The sequence below is a fragment of the Sorex fumeus genome, unplaced genomic scaffold (assembly GCF_029834395.1).
Source record: "Sorex fumeus unplaced genomic scaffold, SorFum_2.1 ptg000095l, whole genome shotgun sequence".
In the NCBI taxonomy this organism is placed as follows: Eukaryota; Metazoa; Chordata; class Mammalia; order Eulipotyphla; family Soricidae; genus Sorex; species Sorex fumeus.
The window spans coordinates 2264989-2285943 of record NW_026606152.1 but is presented as its reverse complement, the minus strand read 5'-3'; the positions used below and the strand labels follow the sequence as shown (position 1 = coordinate 2285943).

General features: G+C 52.5%; 1 protein-coding gene across 7 annotated transcripts in view; it reads right to left on the bottom strand.

The window, feature by feature from the left end:
* The window catches only part of EHMT1 (euchromatic histone lysine methyltransferase 1), a 93253-nt gene that overhangs the window by 41055 nt on the left and 31243 nt on the right, over positions 1-20955 (bottom strand). For 5 of the 7 annotated variants that reach the window (XM_056132903.1, XM_056132899.1, XM_056132905.1 and 2 more), the window contains exons 2-4: positions 15447-15516; positions 6638-7179; positions 2505-2676 (exon numbers count right to left, since the gene is read on the bottom strand). In XM_056132903.1, coding sequence (XP_055988878.1) covers positions 2505-2676; positions 6638-7179; positions 15447-15516 — 784 coding nt within the window. The remainder of the gene's footprint in view (positions 1-2504; positions 2677-6637; positions 7180-15446; positions 15517-20955) is intronic. The other 2 variants (XM_056132904.1, XM_056132906.1) reach the window with 2 other exon arrangements.

Genomic DNA, 20955 nt, shown 5'->3' with positions numbered 1-20955 from the left:
CAGAGGCACAGCAGGGGCGCAGAAGGCACAAACATGCCCCTGAGCATGAGCACTCAAGAACCCTGCACAGCTCTGCAGGGCTGCGCAGAACAGGAAACATGATAAAGTGCAGAGCCAAGTGCACGAGGCCCTTGGCACTATCCCGGGCACTGCCAGATCAAAAACAAAAAAACACAGAAGGGTACAGAGTGAGACAGACAGACAAGCAAGAAGAGTGCAGGGTGAGACACATAAACAAGAAGGGTGTGGGGTAAGACAGACAGACAGACGAACACGGCAGGATGTGAGGCGAGACAGACAGATGATGCAGGGTGAGACAGACAGACAGACAGACAACAAAGAAGGGTGTGGGGTGAGACAGACAAATACAGCAGGGTGCAGAGTGAGAGACAGACAAGAAGGGTGCAGGATGAGACAGACAGATGAACGCAGCAGGGTAAAGAGACAAAGGCAGACAAGAAGGGCACAGGGTGAGACAGACAGACAGACAACAAAGAAGGGCGTGGGGTGAGGCAGAGAGACACCCAAACACAGCAAGGCACAGGATGAGAGAGAACACAGGATCCCAGGGCAGGCCTCGCATGCGGCTAAGCCCGGATGAACACTCAGCACGTGGTCCCGAGGCCCCTGAGCAAGGCCCTGCTGGTCCAGCTAACTTCCACCACCTTTAGCCCTGTGCCATAAACCACTGGCCCAGGCAGCTGAGGGGCTCCCGAGCACGACCTGGCAGAGTGTGATGAAGCTGAAGCAGGACAAGGCCCTAGGATGGCACCACACACTGACTCTGGACACGCCCGAACACTCCTGACTTGCGCAGGAGCACGTGCGCTGCCAGGCCAGTGCTCTGGGACAGGCCCCGCGAGGCATCGCACCGCACCCTGCGTGCTGGAGAAGAGGCAAGGACAGCGATGGCAGCTGTGGCAGATGGCAGGCTGGGATGAGGCAGGTCCCTGGAGGAGGCCCGAGCAGATTTTGCGGGAGCCACAGCCACAAGGCAAGGCGAGGGCTGGGGAGCAGCTCACACAGAAATTCTAAGGCTGTCCTTCTCCCAAGGCACACCAAAACCGAGGAGCAGCTAAACGCCTGCAGGAGCTACAGCTGAGCTAGGATGGACAAATAGCTACCACGCAACTCGTGGGATGGAGGTCATGCCCGTGGTGACCCCAACCTCGACCTGATCCTAGGAGAGAGTTGGGAATGCACATGAGCAACATTCCAAGCAAACAGTGATCACAGGTAACACCAATAACCTAAGGTGAGAAGTCACAATCTTGAATCTGAACCAGAATCTGACAGAGAACTGCCCTGAGCCCAGGACACTGTCAGGGCCAGGGCCAGAGGCAGAGGCCAGGGAAGATACGGCCAACTTCCAGGAAGAGAAGCCCTGAGCTGTGGAAGGGAATGCATCTCCGTACCTGCACATCTTGGTAAAAGGTCACTAGGAGACATTACGACACAAGGAACACACAGGGACTCTCTGCACAACATGAGCAGCTTTTTGAGAGTCTGACACTGTAGCCAGAGCAATAGCATAGCAGGCAGGGACTTGTCTTGTATGTGGCCAACCTGGGTATGATCCCTGGCATCCCACATAGTATCCCACGCACTCCAGGAGTGAAGACTGAGTGCAGAGGCAGGAGTAAGTCCTGACCACCACCATGCGTAACCCAAAATCGAAACAAAAGCAAAACAAAGACACAGAAAAAGTCTCAAACTCCAGAAGTCCCCAAGAAAAAGAGTCCATCAGCCAAGAACAGAAAGTGGTGTGAATGGAGCTAGAACCAACTCGTGCTCCAGGACTCAAGACCACAGGGTCTCCTGTGTGCGAACATATCCATCAGTATATGCCCCCAAGTACATACACATGCACAGCACACACATACACACCAACAGTGTACACCCCTGATGTGTCCACGCTCCCCCAAATGCACACACCTGCACAGCACACACTTCCCCCACAACCAGTGTACACCCCCGATGTATCCACACTCCCCGCAGTGTACATCCCTGATGTGTTTACGCTCCCCCTGTGTATACACCTGATGTGTCTACATTCTCCTCCTAAGTGTATACACCTAACGTGTCTACATTCTCCTCCTGTGTATACACCTTATGTATCCACACTCCCCCTAGTGTACACCCCTGATGTGTCCACACCCCCCAGTGTATACACCTGTGTTTACACTCCCCCCAGTGTATACACCTGACATGTCTACACGCTCCTCCTAAGTGTATACACCTGATGTGTACACACTCTCCCCTCCAGCATATACACCTGCATGTGAATGCCCCCTTAAGCATGTACACCTGCACAGGTACACGTTCCCCCTTCAGAAAACAATAGATGTGACAACGATCTTTACCCAGACAGAAACAAGCAGAGAGCCAGCAGGTCGACGGGAGCACCCAAAGGACTGTACCATATGGGTCTCTGGGGCATACATGCAGGAGTCACAGGTGGGCACACACACATTCGAGAGCAGACCACTGCTGGCCTCCTTTACCTGTCTGTGACTTTGTGGTGGCCATGTAGCACTGGTTTTGAGGTAGCGACTGGTGGATGGGTGGGAAGGGGGGTAAGAGTGGCTGCCTTCCAAAATCAGCAAGCGCAGTGCTGACCTCCTCTCTGGGCTCCTCAAGTTCACGCACCTCCCGGGGGTCCTTGTTGGCTGCATGCTTTAAAACAAAAGACAGTCACTGTAACCTCGCACATGTAGACGGATGCTCACTGCCATGAGCTGCCCCAATGAACAGTTCCTTTCCCACAATCCCTCTCACCTGAGAGCAGAGTTACCTGGAGGAGGAAGGAGGAGATAAGATGGAGAAAGTGGTGGAAGAAGAGTAAGAGAAGGAAGGGTGGCAAGAGAAACGTGGGAAGAAATGGAAACAGGAAGAGAATGGGGGGTGGGGGAGGAGGAGGAGGGGAGGAGGGATGGTAGAAGAGGAGGAAGAGGGGGAGGAAGAGGGGAGGAGGAGGAGGAGGAAGGGGAGGAAGGAAGAGGGAAGGAGAAGGGAGGAGGAGGAGAAGGCAGGAACTGTATGTAACATTCAGGAACCTGAAGTGTTTGCCACACAACTTTTGGCAGGCACTCTCCGCTCAACTGAGGCAGTAAGTTTACACTGGTACAGAAGACCCGAAGCTGGCAGCATCAGAACCTTACAAGGTGATGTTCTGGCTTCTTGCGGCTCTACTGTGCAATCCCCCAAATGCATCTGTCTCACAGCAGGTGAGACAAAAAAAAAAAAATCACTTTGATCACAAGTCTCTCTTGAGGCTTTGCAGCTCATGGCACCGAGGTGAGAATTCATGACCAACCCGATGACCCATCCCGCCCACCCACTCTCTTCAACTACAGCCTCCAGATGCTCTTCTCTTGGGCCAGAACATGCAGAAGCTCCAGAACGCGCAGGGGCTAGCACACTTGGCTAGCATCTAGTTAACCCCAGTCCAATCCCCAGTACAGCATCCTCAAAGTACTGCCAAGTGTGGGCCAACACCCCCCCCCACCCATCCCCACGAACACTCTCACCTCAAAATCCAATTCAACCTGACCAGATATCACAGAGGGGCAATAAAGAGGCAGCACCTTCAACCAGAAGTGCTAGGCACCCACATACAAAATAAACTCAGAAGGGGACTGAAACTACCACACCTTGTGCATGAAAGTCAGTAACAGTACCTAAAATGAAATTTAAGGTAAAGGTAAAGGTAAAGGCCCTCCCGTTGATCGTCGATTTGCTCGAGCGGGCCCAGTAACGTCTCCATTGGAGACTTTGTTGTTACTGTGTCTGGCATATCAAATACTCTCGGTAGCTTGCTGGGCTCTCCGAGAGGGGCGGAGGAATCGAACTCGGGTCGACCACGTTGGCCGCTTGTAAGGCGAACGCCCTACCCGCTGTGCTATCGCTCCAGTGGAGGAATAGCACAGCGGGTAGGGTGTTCGCCTTACAAGCGGCCAACATGGCCGACCCGAGTTCGATTCCTCCGCCCCTCTCGGAGAGCCCGGCAAGCTACCGGGAGTATTCGATGTGCCAGACACAGTAACAACAAAATGAAATTTAAACTGATTCAAAAAAGAAGAAACCTACAACACTCTTAGAAGAGAACAAGGGACTGGGCAGTTAATTCTTGGGAAAGACAAAGGCAACATGAACACAGGTAAAATTGAACTTATCAAAATTTGACACTTCTGTGCATCAAAGGACAGGGGAAAACTGGGAACCAGTTTGGGAGGAACCAGAATGGCAATAAGAATGGGAGTGAATACCACTGTCAAATATTCCAGAGCTAGTGTTAGAATAAAGAACCCGTAAGTCAGTGAACAACTGGGTGGAAAAATGGACAGACACGACCCAAGCAGCTCCACCAACGTCCAGAGGGGTATGAGAGGATGTCCAAGCCTTGATCACTAGGACAAGTAAGCCCAGCCCCAGTAAGAGATGCCCATGACCCCATCATCTCATGCCTGCCACCATCCACGAAATTAAAACTGAGATGGGACAGAAAACCCAAACTGGGCCCAGCAGTGAAGCACGCGCTCCTCACACAGAGCACACGGGGGAGAGTGAAGGGAAGAGCACTTGCCCAGCATAGGTGGATGGGACCCTAGGATCAACCCCTGCATGCTGAAATGCTGAAGAAATCCCGAAATCTGTGCAAGCCGAGAGCCCATGGAGGGACAAATAAGTAAGACGTGATGCACAGAGACAAGCCTACACATCTGTGGGCCAGAACTCCACGAAAGAGCACCAGGCCTGGAGGAGGCCGCTGGAGCAGGCGGGCCCCAAGCAGGAGAGGGTGCCATGTCACTAGGAGACAGAGGGCGAGGCCCAGTTCCCCCACTGCCCTTTTCCTCAGGAATGGGGGCAGGCGCTACCTCCCTGGGGGCTCAGCTCCGGGATGTGAGGAGGCACAAGGCCATGCACCCAAGAAGCACTCAAGGTCCTGCACACAGATCCCGGTGAGGCTGCGAGCCAGTCCAGGATGAGCATGCTCCTGAGGACAGTCATGGAGACTAATGCCATGAAGCAATCATGAGGCCCTGGTGCAAATGAGAGCTGAACCTCATGTCTTGTCTGGGGGGGGGGGGGGGGGGGGGTCTCCAAAAGCAGCACTCAGGAAACCCAGAAGCTGCTCCCAGTGCTTCGCAGAGCACTGGGCTGGCAGTCCAATGCTAGGGCTGAGACTACGGTGCTGCCTGGGCTCAGCAGAGCTGGGCATTCCCAGGCTGGCTGGCTGCCACCCCTGGGGTGCTCAGGGGCTCGGAGCACATCCAGCAATGCACAAGGAACCACCAGGACCTGAGGATCAAACCCAGGTCTGCGCCTTCACCCCGTAGCTAATGTCCCAGGAAGGATGAGCCAAGATGGAACTAAGAATACAAACTGTTTCTCTCGATAACAACGCAGTCAGAGATGCTGGGCACCAGAGCAGGGACTGGATATTCCAGCACTGATCTGTGGATCTGTGGAGTGGCAGAAATGCAAAGGACTCTGAGAAATGCCACCACAAGCACAAGGTGGCCCTGAGGGAAGGGAACAAGGCCAGAATGAAGGAGGGAGGTCCCAAGACAGTGTTGGGGACCTTCCGCCACAGCTCCATCCCAGCACCACTTGTTCCACATACACGTAGCCAGAACCACCGGCAAGAGCTTCTCAGGGTTTGGGCACGGCTCCTAAACGACAAAGAGAGCGAGGAAAGGCTGAGCTGCAGGCTTTCAGGGCTCTTCTCCAGGAAACGTCGAGGGCGAGGGAGGATTCCAGGAAGAGAAGCCCCAGGGAAGGAGCAGGACCAGCCAGCTGGGCTGAGGTCTCATGGCCGTTCCCCTCATTTCACACTGGCCTGACACCTCATTTAGTTTGAACTCAGCTCTCAGGTAGCTAGTCTGATGAGATTAACCCCATTCCGCAGCCAGCAGCAGAGACAGAACATGCAAATAAGACGCCTGCTGTCCACGCTGCTGCTGACCACTGGCTTCCTGCACATCCCCCTCCCCCTAATCAGGAGCCAGGGCAGAAACACTGGCCTGTGCTGCTCAGACAGAAACTGCCACAAACACAGCCCAGACCTCCCTTGGCCTCAGCCCATTTCCATTCACGCTGAGTGCAGCGGAGGTCCCTAGGTCTGGAATGCCGGGAGAGAGAGGCCCGCCTGTGGGAAGAGAAGAGGCACAAAGCCTCTAGACAGCCATCAGAAGACAAACCGGGGCCTGGGGTAGGGTCTGCCCATGTGCATGCCGTCATCACCCAGCCCAGGCTGCAGAGGTCCCAGGAACGACGCAGCCACTCACTCCCCAGGTGGAGAGAACAAGCCTGTAGCGCTGGGGGTGGTGCTCGTGTCTGCAGCCCAGGCCCCGTGCTACACAGGGAGCACCCCCTCCCTGCTGGAACCTCAGCAACCTCACCGGAACACCCGGGAGGTACACGAGGCCATGGCAGAGCGGGGCAAAGTTCAGCGCCCACAGGGGACTCAGGCATCACGTGACTCACAGCTGAGGTCCCAAGACCATGACAATGACCACTGCCTTCCTGGCCTGGCTACCTCGTGCCCCAAAGTCCACTTGTCATCAGGACCCCAGAGCAGACAAACAGAAAGTGAGCCAGTCAGAAGCAGCCCCACCCTCCAGACAAGGCCTACCAGGCCCAGGACGGGTCTTGGCATGGTCTTGCGTGCCCTGTGAACCTTGACATCAGCGCCAGGGGCGGGGGGCTTCCTGTCGTCTTCCCCGAGCTTGGCTGGTACTGTGGCCGGCATCTGAGCCCGCGCACTGGGAGTCCTCCCCTTGGCGGGGCCCCCGGGCAGAGTCTTGGCAGCATGGCCGGGAAGGGAAGAGGCCAGGGTGCCTGTGAGCCTGGGGGGTGGCTCCTGCAGGGCCGACTTGCTCAGGGAGAGCCCATTGCTGCCCAGAGCAGAAGTCTGTGTGAGGTCCTCAGCACGCGCAGGGTGCGGCCTGCCCGCTTCAGAATCTCGCTCAGAAATGCCGTTTTCCGCGATGCGGGCTGGCTTCTTGATGCCTTCCTGTGGACCAGCCTTCGTGCCTTCCTGAGTGTGCCTTGCTGCGCTGGGGTGGCCGCTGGCATCGCTCTGCTCACAGCACCCATTCGACTCCCCATCAGAGGCAATGGGGGCCTCTGCGCCCTGCTTTTCCGTGGAGCCCTCATCAGCAGCCATGGAGACCCCTGTGAATAGAGGCGAAGACATCAATGGCTGTACAATTCCACAGGCCCAGCCAGCAGGACCTAGGACCCATCAAACACCCACAACATTCAGGGGCTGGGGAGAGGGCACTCAGGGCTGGGACACTGGACCATCTGAGGCTAGGGCTCAAAAAAAGAGCCCGAAGTTTGCAATCAGAGGTATAACCAATCTACCAACATTCCCCCTCGCTAAGCAAACTCATTCCTGAAAGATGACAAACTTTCAAATCCCACTTCTCTCTCTCTCTGTCCCTCTCTCTCTGTCTCTCTCTCTGTCTCTGTCTCTCTCTCTCTCACTATAGACCCCCAAAGACACCTAGCAAATATGCAGACTTAAAACGGGCAAAAACAGGGCTGGCAGGATGGCTCAGAGGGCAGGGAAACGATTTTTTTATAACCAGAACGGAACTAGACAAGCACATGGGGAAGAATGAACCTCCACCTCGGCCCACCTCACAGGCAGAGAAGTCAGCCCCATCCCGGAGGTAATCCTGACTGTGATGGTCACAACCACCATCAGGCAATCACAAGGAAGCAAATACTTCCCTGTCCAAGTTTCACAACTTGCCAAAATATAAAATATTTGCTCTTCTAGATATCTGAGGTGGGAAAGAGGGAGGTGGGAGTGGCGGAAGGGATACAGGGAATATTGGTGGTGGGAAATGTACACTGATGGAGGGATGGGTGTTGGAACATTCATGACTAAAACCCAATCACGAAAGCTTTGTACCAGTATCTCACTGTAATTCAATTAAAATTAAGGGAAAAAGAAAGAGAGAAAGAGAGAGAAAATAACCAAGAAGACATCATGTGACCCATATCTAAGAAACTGGGTCCAGGCCTATACAGAACTCTGGGGCTAGAGCAACAGTACAGCAGGTCAGGTGTTTGCCATGCATGTGACAGGCCCAGGTTCAATTCCTGACAACTCATATGGGTATTCAAGTCCTGCTGGTGTGGCCTGAAAACAAAACAAAAACAAAAGAAGAACTGCCCCGGGGCCTGGAAGAAGACAGGGGTGCTGAGAACACGTGGAAGCCCAAGGCTCACACCCAACTCCCAATGCCCCACATGCCCCACTGTGGACTGGCCACCGGTGCCCTGTGAGGCAGTGTGTGAGAGCCAGTAACCCTGAAGCCAGAAATATGTGCAAGCCAAGGCAGCAGAGGACCTGGGCTGTCCCTCCCCAAGTCCCCGCTCGCCCAGAAGACTGGCTGTTATGCCCACAATTAGCCTCCGGGCACCATCTTAGCACACCAACAGCTCTGGCCCAGAGACACAGCAGCAAGTCCTAGAAGACACCACAGCGTCAGAGATCTCTCCGGGCCACATATCAGACCAGTATCACAGGGGCACCCCAGATGGAGCAGGTGCAATTTCCCCGCCTACTGCTGATTGAATCCCGGTGACCAAGAGCTTTTACAAGCAAGGCCCAGGTATGCAGGTTTAGGAGTAAATCTCCAGGCTGCATGGTGGCAGAGGACCCGGGCTGTCTTTCCCCGGGTCCCCCCCACCCAGAAGACTGGGCTGTCAAGTCCACAATTTGCCCGGATGCCATCTTAGCACACCAATAGCCCTGGCCCAGAGACTCCCAACTAAATCCCAAAATGTATTAGTGCCATACAGAGATGTCTCTGGAACCCAAGCGTTTACAATCGTGGCCGTGCAAGCTCTCATGATATTTGAAATGAGCTATTAAAATATTTTATCTAGAGTCTGCCCCTGGCAGGTAGGCTTGAATGGTGGTGAGGAAATTCAAACAAAATTAATGCCCAAAATTAAGAAAACTGTCTGCCACAGAGGCAGGGTGAGGACTGCGATGTGTATGTGTGTGTGTGTGTGTGTGTGTGTGTGTGTGGTGGGGGGGATACTTGGGACATTTGTGGTGGAAAATGTGCACTGGTAGAGGGATGGGTGTTCCATCATTGTATGGCTGAATCTCAAACAATAAAGTTTTGTAACTCTATCTCACAGTGATACAATAACATGAAAAGGTAATGTGGAGTCCATGCCCAATTCAAACAGCTTAATCAATGGCTGAACAAATCGCAATACTCCTATATTATTAAAAAAAAAAAAAAGAAATATGTGCGAGCTCCATAGCAGGAAGTGCACAGCCCTTTCCACAGCACCAAAGCCAGGACTGTGCCTCAGGGGGAGCTCCGGGGCCTCTGGAGGGGAGACAGGACAGGGGCTGAAGTGCCGGCCTTGCACCCCTTCAACCTTGCGTAGATTCCCAGCACTACATATGGGTTCCTGAGACGGCCAGAGGTCACACCTGAGCACAGAGGCAAGAGCAGGATCTCTGATCAACAAAGTGGAGACCCTAGTGGGCACTGCAGCTGCACAGACAAGTGTCACGGTCTGATGTGGGCCTCTGAGCAGCTCCGAGAGGCGAGTGTGAGCCCCATCATCATAGACCTCAACTCCGAAGGGAAGGGCAGCAGGATGAAAAGAAAATGAATGCTGCAATATGCTGTGACAGACCCTGCAGAAATAAAACCAGGGTCGGGGGCTGGAGCGATAGGACAGCAGAGAACTCCTGGGAAGACGCGCACATCCTGCATGGCCAGCATGGGCCTGACCAGAAAGGGCAAAGAATCTTTAGGGTGAAGAAAACAGTCACTACTTTCCTCAAGAAAACTGTTACTCAATCAAAGACACCTTCAAAATTTAATGCAGGACATGCAAGTTCTCATTTCACTCATAATATCAAAAACTAAAGCTGGATTTTTTTTTAAAAAAAAAAGCAAGTAGGGCGTTTGCCTTGCATGCGGCGACCCGGGTTCGATTCCCAGCATCCCATATGGTCCCCTGAGCACCGCCAGGAGTAATTCCTGAGTTCAGAGCCGGAGTAACCCCTGTGCATTGCCGGGTGTGACCCCCCCAAAAAAAAGCAAAAAATAATAATAATATTATAAAAAAGTAAATAAAACCAGGGTCCAGGGAAGATGCTCGACTTGCATGCTGCCGACCTGCCTGGGTCACTGGAATCACATGTGGTCCCACACACACCACCAGGTATCACACATAAGCAACAGGAATAGACCCTGAAACCAGAGTATCACCGAAGCACTTAATTCAAGATTTAAAAATGCACAATTTGGGGCTGGAGCGATAGCACAGTGGGTAAGGCATCTGCCTTGCAGGTGGCCGACCCCAGTTTGAGTCCCAGCATCCCATATGTTCCCTTAGCACCACCAGGAGTAATTTCTGAGTACAGAGCCAGGAGTAACCCCTGAGCATCACCGGGTGTGACCCAAAAAGCAAAAAAAAAAAAAAAAAAAAAAACCCACCACAACTGGATTTCAAAGCAAGAACCAATTAAAGGATGGGGCATTTCGCCCTCTCCTCTCTGGAAAGAAAGATGGCAGCCGCACGGGAGCCTTGTGGACAGCAGGTTTGAGTCGGGGGTCAGGGGCGGCAGGGACCTCATGGGAAGGGGGGGGCGTTCTGGTCCGTCCTTCACGCCCGACCGAGGTCACCAGCTGCCCCCAACGAGCGGCTCTCCGGCACGGCCACGACTCCAGAGCACAGAAACCAACCTCTTAACTATTTAACTTTTAATAGAAATACTTCCAGGGTTAATAGGTAAAATAGCAGAAATCCAAAACCACGATAGTGGCCGCGCGACATCATTTAACTCTTAAACCCAGCTGTAGAAAGCAAATCATTTCACAACGCTTTTTCAGCATGTCTGATTGGGGGGGGGGGGGGGGGGTCGTAAACTCTAAATAATAATGGTGCATCCTTATCGAAACAATGAATCTAGTCAAAGTAGATAGAGTGTTAACTAGAACTCATCTGCCTCACAGAAATTGGGAGGGGTGGGAGGTGGGGTTCTATTGGGGTTCGCGGTAAAAAATCAGTATGGGTAAAGGGAAATGTGATATTTGCATGACTGAGACCTAAACCTGAAAGCTCTGTAACTTTTCCCACAGTGATTCAATAAATAAATAAATTTTAAAAAAATAAAGGATGGGGCAAGAGACAAGTCACAAGAAGAGAAAGGCAAGTAGTCTGTCTCCAGGAGAGACAAGAACATTATTACTCCCAGATTCGAAAACACCAGCTATATCCTCAAGGCCTGCCGTGTGCTGACGAGAGCTGCAACGCCAGGGGCAGAGCCCCATCTCTCACCAAGGCGTATGCACGTTTTTACCAGATGACCCAACAATTCTGTCTTCTCTTCTCCCAGAGAAACAATCCTACAACAATGCAACACCAACCCACAACAAAGCAGTGGGCAGGAACACTGCTACATGCAACACGGGTACAAATCTCTGACCCACCGTGCTGAGCATGAGAAGGCGGGCACCAAGCTAGTCCTGCACGAGCAGGTCTGCGGGACTCCTGGGAAGACGCGCACAACCTGCCTGGCCAGCATGGGCCTGACCAGAAAGGGCAGAGAATCTTTCGGGTGAAGAGAACAGTCACTACTTTCCTCAATGAAATTGTTACTCAAAGACACCTTTAAAATTTAATGCAGGACATGCAAGTTCTCATTTCACTCATAATATCAAAAACTAAAGCTGGATTTTTTTAAAGAAAACAGAAATCAGATTTTGTAGAAATAGCAAGAAATGCCTACGTTTTCATGAAAACAACCAAAAGGCATGTCATGGACTTGCTCTGTCCTGAGGGCAAACAGCACCAGCAATACAAGCTAGTCAGTCAGTACTACCATCTGTGCAGTCCTTGAAAAGTGAAATAGAAGAAATTTGGAACATTCACCTATTCAAATAAAACCATAAGCCAGATGGCAATGCCAAAGAGAAATAGGTGACACAGAAAGGCAGGGCACAGAGAAGACTACGGCTGTGACTGAGGTTAGACCTGCCAGCTGTCCATGCAGAAGCATGTCCTTGTACAGCTTAAGACATATGTGCACGCGTGCATGTGTGTGCACTTATGTGCGCATGCATGTGTGCATATGAGTGTGCCTGTATGTGTCCAGGGGGTGAGGAAAAGACCCTGCCACTCAGGCAACATTCCCCCGGAGGTAGGGATTGAATCATCCAGAACTAGCCTTCTTGAAAAATGTGGGAAAATAAGTTAGAGAGACAGTACTGCAGACAGGGCCCTTGTCTTGCTCGTGGCCAACCCAGGATCAATCCCATATGGTAGCCAAGCCCTGCCAGGAGTGATCCCTGGGTGCAGAGACAGGAGTAAGCCCTGAATATCTCCGGGTATGGACAGATATGGCCGGGAGGGGAAAAGAAAAAAAATAAATAAGGTGGGAAGAACGAACAATTTAGTGCGAATTTCTGCTAAGGCACACAACAGTTAACGTCCCATGGGCTGAGCACCAATACAAGGGCCTTCTGCAAGATCCACTAGGTAGACAACAGCAGTGCCGGAAGAGGACAGCTCGGTGGCACTGGCAACCACAACCCCAGCCTTGGAGGGACCAGCCCCCCTCTCCAAGATCTCATGTGCAGGGCCCCTGCAGTTGCCTTCCCTGAAGGAAACACAACAGATGCCTTCTCATCTGCGAAACTCAGGCCTGGCTTAATTGGGAGGGAAAATTGAGTTAAAGGAGGAAATATCAAAACAAAAACAAAGCCACCAGGTCAAGAAGGACTTAGCCACCTGACTGTGGGCCTAAAGCCTCAGGCTGTGGAAGGAAACTGCCCCCACAGGCACTCACAAGGACAGGGTTCCCCAGATCCCACTGTCATCTCTCATCCTCTCTAAAGAAAGCCGCCTCTCTGCACCAAGCCCAATGGTGCCCTTCCACTGCCACCTCCCAACTTTCCACACCCCACCAGCTCACAGGAGCAGACAATTCACCACCCACTCTGGGAAGCAAGCGGTGCAGGCACTGGGCAGGCCGCGTGTGTGCCCGAGTGAGTGCCTCGGATAGGCTGCTCTATTCTTCCCCAACCTCTCCTGACATGACTGTAAGCAGCCAAAGGCAAATCCACACACAGAAAATTACCCAAGTGAGGAAACTCTGCGACACACAAGCAAGCCGAAGAGTGGGGTGAGCAAAGCAGAAGGGCAGCACTTTGGCTGGCAGAGAAGCAGAAACACAGCTTTAAACCAGGGCTCCCTGGGGGCAGGGTCAACAATGAGGACTGCGGGTGGAGAGAGAAGTGGGTCTGAACAGGCTGGCGGACTCGACCACCCCACTACTGCCAGCCTAGAGGAAATCTCAGGCAAATTCCACCAGCAACACTGGAGTCAATCAGAAGAACTGGAAAGATCCCTGAAGGACACAAACCTCTAGAACTAAAACAACCTGAAACTGGAAGACGTGAATTAAACTACAGCAATGTAAATTCAGTTAGTGATCAAGAACGTTCCAGTGCGGAAAGAGCTCTAGAAGCTGTCGCGGACCCCAAGCACCAACAAGTGTGGCCCAGAAACAAAGCTAATTTGGAGGCTGGAGAGAGTACGGCAGGGAGGGTGCTCACCTTCTACACTGTTGACCAGGTTCAATTTCCAGCACCCCGTATGGTCCCTCAAGCACAGCCACAGAAGTGAGCCCTGAGTGCAGAGCCAGAAGCAACCCACAGCATCACTAAGTGTGTCCCAAAAACAAAAAAACAAAACCACAAAAAGATAAAGAAGATTTTTTTTTAAATAGGAGAAAATTCTTTACCACTTAATCTGTGAAAGATAGCATTGCACTTTTCTAAAAAACTAGACAAAAGACAGCAACAATGGCTCATTGGGCTGGAGCTTATCGTCCTCATCAGAACCCTGGGTCCCATTCCAGGCACCACAAGGTTCCTCAAGCACTGGTTAGAGCCACCTTGACAACTTGCTGGGAGTAGGCCCCAGGCACCACTGGTGTGGTCCAACAACAAAGAAAGAAAAGCAAGGCAACGCCAAGCTGCGGAATCCCACCGGCGGCTGACCAAGGCTAAGAACTCTGGGCCTTCCTAGAATGGAGGTGGGCAGATTCCCCTCCCTGCAGCCCCCGACAGTCTCAGGCATAGAAACGGCCCAGCTCCACAACCAAACCTCCAAACCACCAAACTGTCTCAGCTCCACACCTCCAAATTTCACAGAACTGACAGTTCAATAGGAGCACAGCAAATTTGATGGGAAAGTTGCATAGAAACCCAATAAGCTCAACAAGCAAAAACAGTAATACTGAAGGCTCAACTGGCACCAACCTGCTCAGTAAATCCTCACGCAATGACCTGAGCAACACCACTGTGAGATATAACAATTACCACAAACTGGCTCTGGTTAATCTATTGATAATTCCATCTGTCGTTTTGTTGTAATAAGCAATATGAAGTCAATCTGTCTGTGCCTGCTGCGCGGGCAGGCTTGGGTGGGGTGTTGGGGGACTGAACAGCGGTGGAGGTGACCCTGGCTGTGGAACTGGTTAGAGCACTGAATGTCTAAAACAACTATGATCAACAATTTTGTACATCACAGTATTAGAATTTTTAGGGGGGGAGCAAGGCAAAACATCACGAAAAACACTAAACACAGGGCCAAAGAGTGGCCTTGCAGACAGCCAGACCTGACTGTATCCCTGGCATACACATGGTCTCTGAGCACTGCAAAGAGTGAGTGATCTCTGAGCAGGGAACTGGAGGCGAGCACTGCCAGGTGTGGCACAAAAGCCAAAAGGAAACAGTAAAAACAATGAAATCTGGGGGTCCGAGCAATAGAACAGCAGTAAGGTGCTTGCCTTGCACGCGACCTTCTATCCCTGGCATCCCATATGGTCCCAAGCACTGCCAGGACTGATTCCTGACTACAGAGCTAGGAGTAAGCCCTGAGCATTGCCAGGTATGAGTCCAAAACAAAAATAAACAAAAAAGGATGAAATAGTGCTGTGTGTTTTCTCTCCACCTGGAAGGAACTCGAGGTCAGCAGGCGGAGCTGGGTGGAAGGAGGGCGAATGCCAGGCAATGGCACTCATGCGCAGACTGTTCCCAAAAAAGGACAGGAAAAGATAACAGCCACTGGTGAGACTGGGAGGGACAGTAACAATGGCCTGGGGGGGGGGGGGGTTGTCACTACTGTATCATAGGTGCCTGACACAGTACTACTAACCCTACACAATATCCAACCTCAAGACAAAGAGCCTTAAAGGGACCATCCCAAGTTAAACCACACCCTTTGGGACTGTCCACTACAGACCACATAGGGCCTCTTGTCAGCCTCCAGGGCTTGGTGAGATGCTGGGAGTCACTTATCACGGCCTGTCCCGGGCTCCACTGCAACAGGGCTAAGTGGCCACCACCTCTGAGGACAGGAGAGGGACGATGAGCACTTACCTTCCTCCCCCAGCAGTTCCGCTTTCAGGCAGCAATCCTGCTTGCTGTCACCCTTGGCCGGAACTGCCTGCTAAGAAAAAACAGCACATCACCCCAGAGTCTTCCCAGGCAGCAGCACAAACATCAATCTGACACCAAACAGGCCCCCGGGGCCAGGGAGACAAGATGCTTGTGTTTTGCCTTGCACACGTCCGACCCAGGTTCGAAACCCCAGCACCCCATACAGTCACCTGAGTTCACCAGGAGTGCTCCCGGAGTGCAGAGTCAGAACAAAGCCCTGAGCACCTCTGGTGTGGGCCTCAAATAAACAAAAGCAAAAATAAAAAACATACAGATAAAATACCACCCCAGGTAGTGCCACAAGGTGGCATGAACACCCCTCCTTCCCTTGTACCTTTGGAGCCTCGGCTCTCAAGAACACACACAAACATGCCTCGAGTGGCTAGCAACGTAAGTGCCCAGAGCAGTCAGAAGAACACTACGGCCTATTCCTGAGCACATTCTGCTGCTGCTAGCAGTGGGCCTCTCGGAGTCTCCTCTGTGCAGCCATGAATGCTCATGCACATTGGATCTGGGACCCAAAGAACCCTGCTTCTCCACTGGGAAGGCACCCCTGAAAAGGAGGTGGCAGCAACCTGAGGCAGGATGAGGCTGAGCACCCACGTCTGTGCTCTTCCACATGGACAGGACAGATGATGACATGAGCCTCGGAGTGCCCTCAGAAGCCTGTGGCTCTTCAGGACAGCAAAAGGCACTGCCAACAGCAGCAGCAGCACAGGCCGCAAGCAGAAAGGGCTTGCCTCCCTCCAGAGAGGGAGCACAGGGATAAGGCGCACAGCCAACACACAGCCAACCCATGAGAGCCCCAGAACCCCATAAGGCCCCCCCAGAGCACTGAGCCAGGAGTAGTCCTCAGCACTGACAGGCGTGGCCCCCAGAACCCCTCAACACAAATGACAGAAGTCAAGGCAGAAAGCTCACCCACAGGCTTGAGTACCAACTGCATACGGGAGGCCCAGCTTCTGTCCACAGCAATGCATGGTGCCCCTGCCAGAACCACGAATAACCAACCCCAAGCACAGAGCCACAAGCAACACCCAAGTCCAGAGCAGGGGAGTAGCCCCAAGTAAGCTGGGTCTGCCCCCAAAAGAAATGATCAACAAAGACAAAATCACCCAAGTCCCTTCCTTCCACCAGGCCCTGTGCAGCACCAGGAATCCTATCGTATCCACAAACCTGTGATACCAGCCTCCCGCTGGGCACTTCCTGCTCCACGGCTCAGCATGGCAAATCCAGGTGAGCACTGGAATAAGGACAGCCTCAAGACCCAGCTGCCAGTCCCAGCTCATATGCCTTAGTGTGAAAACGTGCTGCAAGAGCACTGTCAGAAAGGGGCAGAGAATACAAGCATCATTTCTCAGCGCCTGGGAGGCTTTCTCGAACTGCTTCTCAGCCTGACTGTAACCTGGCTGCAGCACAGAGACAAGCATGCAGACATCACATCCTCATTCTAACCAAGTGCAACGCTGAGGGCTCCAGAGCTAGACTCCGGTGTCCCCACACAGAGCACCTTCCTCACTATTGGGAAAAAGCAGGATCTGGCACTGGAGAGAGAGCAGTGAGCAGGGCAAGTGACCTGGCATCAACCCCCAGAAACCGGAATGACCCCCAGAGAACCACCAGGAGTGATCCCGAAGAACAGAGACAGAAATATGCACTGAGCACTGCCACGTGTGGCTCAAATTTTTTAAAAAATGAAAGTAAAATCGTCCAAGTAGAGTAAAAGCAAAATCCTCTGCGTTGGTAGAAATGTGAAACGAGCGGTTTGTGAGTAAGCCGCCCTGGGTCAGGGGACACCATACGGGCAGCTCCAACAGCCCCAAGGCTGGCACCCAGTCGTCAGGCCAGCCCAGATGCTGACCCAGTCAGTCCCCCATATAAAAGCCAAAAAAACTAACAGCTGCCCAGCAACTGCCCGCTCGCAGAGAGGCCCGCGGGTACCACACACCCCCCAGCCTTCACTCCTTGGACATGGACAGGCAGACTCATGGCTACACAGGCCTCACAGGCCTTCTGAGAACAAGGGACTGGAAGGGTGATGGCCTGGGGAGAAAGCAGCACCCTTCCTAGTGGGTCTCCGAGCCCCTCTCCCCCATACTGGGCCTGTGGGGGTAGACTCTCACAGCATCTGCTAGAGCTGCAGAGACGCTGACAATGGCGACACCAGAAGAGGGAAGGGAAAGGTCTCAGCACACAGCCTGGTCACCCTGGAGCCCAGTGCAGGTGGGCACAGGAAGCATCAGCCCTCCCAGGTCTCCAGAGAAGGGCGCGTGGCCCCCAGAACTCAGCACCCAGCACTGCCTCGAAGAGGGACGGGTATGCCAGTCCAGGACACTCTGAGATGGCAAGCGCTCTCGGCCCACCCCCTAATTTTAAGTTATTTTCCACGTGCTAATTATACTAGCTAATTACCAAAGGGGTGGAGAGAAAATGAATGAATTCTTTCAATATCTGATAGATTTCCTTTCCTCTTTTGTCTTTTGTTCTTTCCTTTGGCAGAAAAAGGAGTTAGTTCCTAAATTTGGAAAAACACAATTAATGCCCAAAGCAGCCCCAGAAATTACATTTAAGGGATTCTGAAAACTCAAGCAGACTCCATCTGCTCTTTAACCCGTAACTGGCCTCTGCAAACCAGCCACACACCCTTGCAGCCCCATTTTCCATCCACTCCCAGTTCCCCATTTCCCAAAGGCCAGTCTATACTCCCACTCTCCACCGTCGCCTGCCAAGAAAAGGCGCCATCCCCTCACTGCCACAACCCCAACGTGCTGGGCCGCACAGCAGCCCTTACTCCTGGTGTCAGGCATCGGCAGGACTCCTCCTGAACAGCCTCAGGACCCAACTGTGGAGACATCACTGTGGAGACCTGGAGCACAGCCCATGGCACCAACATCAATCTCTAGAGATGGGAACACAGAGGCCTCGGAGCTCCACCCAAAGTCCAGGTGAGGCCAGAAAAACAGGCCTTTCTGACCCCCTGTCATACCAAAGGGCAGAAGTTCTCCGAGGGGAGGTTTTAGCCCTGGACTCTCACCCAGGATCCCTGCATTCGCACACAAACAGGAGCAGGCAGAACGCCTAGCTGGGCCTACTCTCAGGAGAATTCAGCCAGCAAGGCCACTGTCTCACTCCCTGCATCATGGTCAACCACCTCCTGCCCTCCAGGAACCCGCGGGAGAAAGCACCACTAAGGGCAGGGGTCAGTGGCTTGCAGAGACTGCGGCTCCACTCAGCTGCCTCCCACGGTCCCCAGAACATAGGGCAGCTAACAACCACACATGAACCCCTCAGGCCTAGGACCAGAACAAAAGCCAGAACAATCTCCAGGGACAAACTGCCTCAAGCAACTGTCCTGAGCCGCAACCCCCCCCCCCCGGGGGGGGGTACTCAAAATAATACTCAGGGACAGAAGGATGAGATGAAGCTGGCTCAGAGAAAGAGCACGAGTCCAGCATGAGGCACTCCCAGGCTGGACACCAGGCACCACACGCTCCCCTTGGCACTTTGGGTTGTTGTTATTACCTTTACCTAATTATCCCAGAGGGTTCCAGAGGGAGCACAAGGGTTCAGGGGCAGGACTGCATGCAGCTGACCCACTTTGATCCCTGTACCTCAAGGTCCCCCTAAGCATGACCAGGTACACCAAGAACCACACCTTGAGACACCACACCCGGGTGCTCACCCTTGGTAGAGAATCGCTGGGAAGGTCCTAGGCATCTAGCACTGTTTAAGAGGTCCCTCCACCCCCAAACTAAAACTAGTAGTAAACCATTTTCCTTACAAAGAAAGAGGGACGATACTGAGAGAAAAACTGGTCCACTTAAAGGAGTGAAAGAAAGCCTATATATTGAACCCAAACTAGAAAGTGCATCTTTTTTGGGGGGGTGGGGGGTCTATGTTGAAGAAGTTAGAAGCAGTTGGTGATTCAATAAAAAATTTTTTTAAAAAATGTATAAAGTTAGGGTCAAAGCCACAGGAGAGGAGTCAAGGAGCTGGCACACAGCAGCACACAGTGAGGCCTGGGTCAGACCTGGCTCCCACCACATGTGCCACCCCCCCCCCCAGGACTACCAGGAGTGATCCCAGGAGCACAGCCACATGTAGCCAAAAAAAAAAAAAAAAGCAACAACTACCCAAAAAAAGGAAAAAAACCATAGCAATATGCAAGAAGAGTTCTCTATATCCATGACCAAATGGGATTTATCCCAATAATGCAAGGTTCAATAAACATCTGAAAAATTACTTTTTATTATAACAAGAGAATATAATCAATGATCGCTGAGTCCATGAAATTAAGCAATCACCTTCCAAATGATGTGACTTTTTCAAATAAGCACTGTAAGGGCCAGCCACTCAGCAGCAAAGCTCAAGCCTCGATTAATGACATCTCCCACCTGAGGAATGAATGACAGGGCGCCTGCTCCCCGAGCGCCGGGATCACCTCGAGACACTCCTCTCAGACCCGAACCCACCACAGCAACGCATGCAGACTCCAGCCAGCGAGCATGTCTGACGAGTCAGGGAACCCACAACTGCGGCACAGCTTTCACATTCCTCTGCAGGAAAGGGCTACATAATACGCTGACTTTTGATCTGATGCTGCTCTGGGAGCCAGAGGATCGAGCCCACGCTCCCACTTGAGGTTCAAGACGGTGCAGCAGGAAGGCATTTGCCTTGCATGCGGCCCATCCAGGTTCTGTCACCAGCATCCCATATCCTCCCCTGAGCCACCAGGAGCAGTCCCAGAGAACAAAGCTAACAGGAAGCCCTGAGCACTGCTGGGGGCGGCCAACAAACAAAATCAACCCAGCGCAGGTCTGGCCCTTTGAGCCCTACTCAGCTTGATATGATTTTTCACCCACCTGGTAATAAAGTCATCTTAACTCTTTTTTCCTTTAATTTTTTGCTTTGGGGCCAAACCTGGTGATGCTCAGGGCTTACTCCAGGCTCTGCACTCAGGGATCACTCCTGGCAGTGCTCCAGAAACTCTAGGGGGTGCCAGGGATCAAACCCGGGTACCTGCTATACATCTCTCCAGCCCTAAACTTTCTCTTTTTACATTAGAAAATAAACAGGAATGTGTATTAGAGATCATCTGAGGTCTTAGAGGAATTCAGCTGAACTCTAACCAAGTCTCAGCAATTTTCAGCTCCAAAAATCACCCACTGTAGCAACTGTCAAAGTACTCAGAGTGGGGTCTCTCTGCACTGGTCTCTTCCAGCTTTTGCCCTAAAAGATCCCTCAAATTCTTGCAGTAGAGTGACCTCCATCATCGTCCCACCAGGAGGGAAACCCCAAAGAAACAGACTTGGACTGCACAGCCCCTTCCCCAGTCTCAGGCATTCTGTGAAGTGGGGGGCCAACAGGAGAGAGGACGGCAGGGAAGGAGGGAGAGAGTGGGCAGTAATGCACTCAGCACAGTGGCTGGTACAGACCAGCCCCTCCAGAT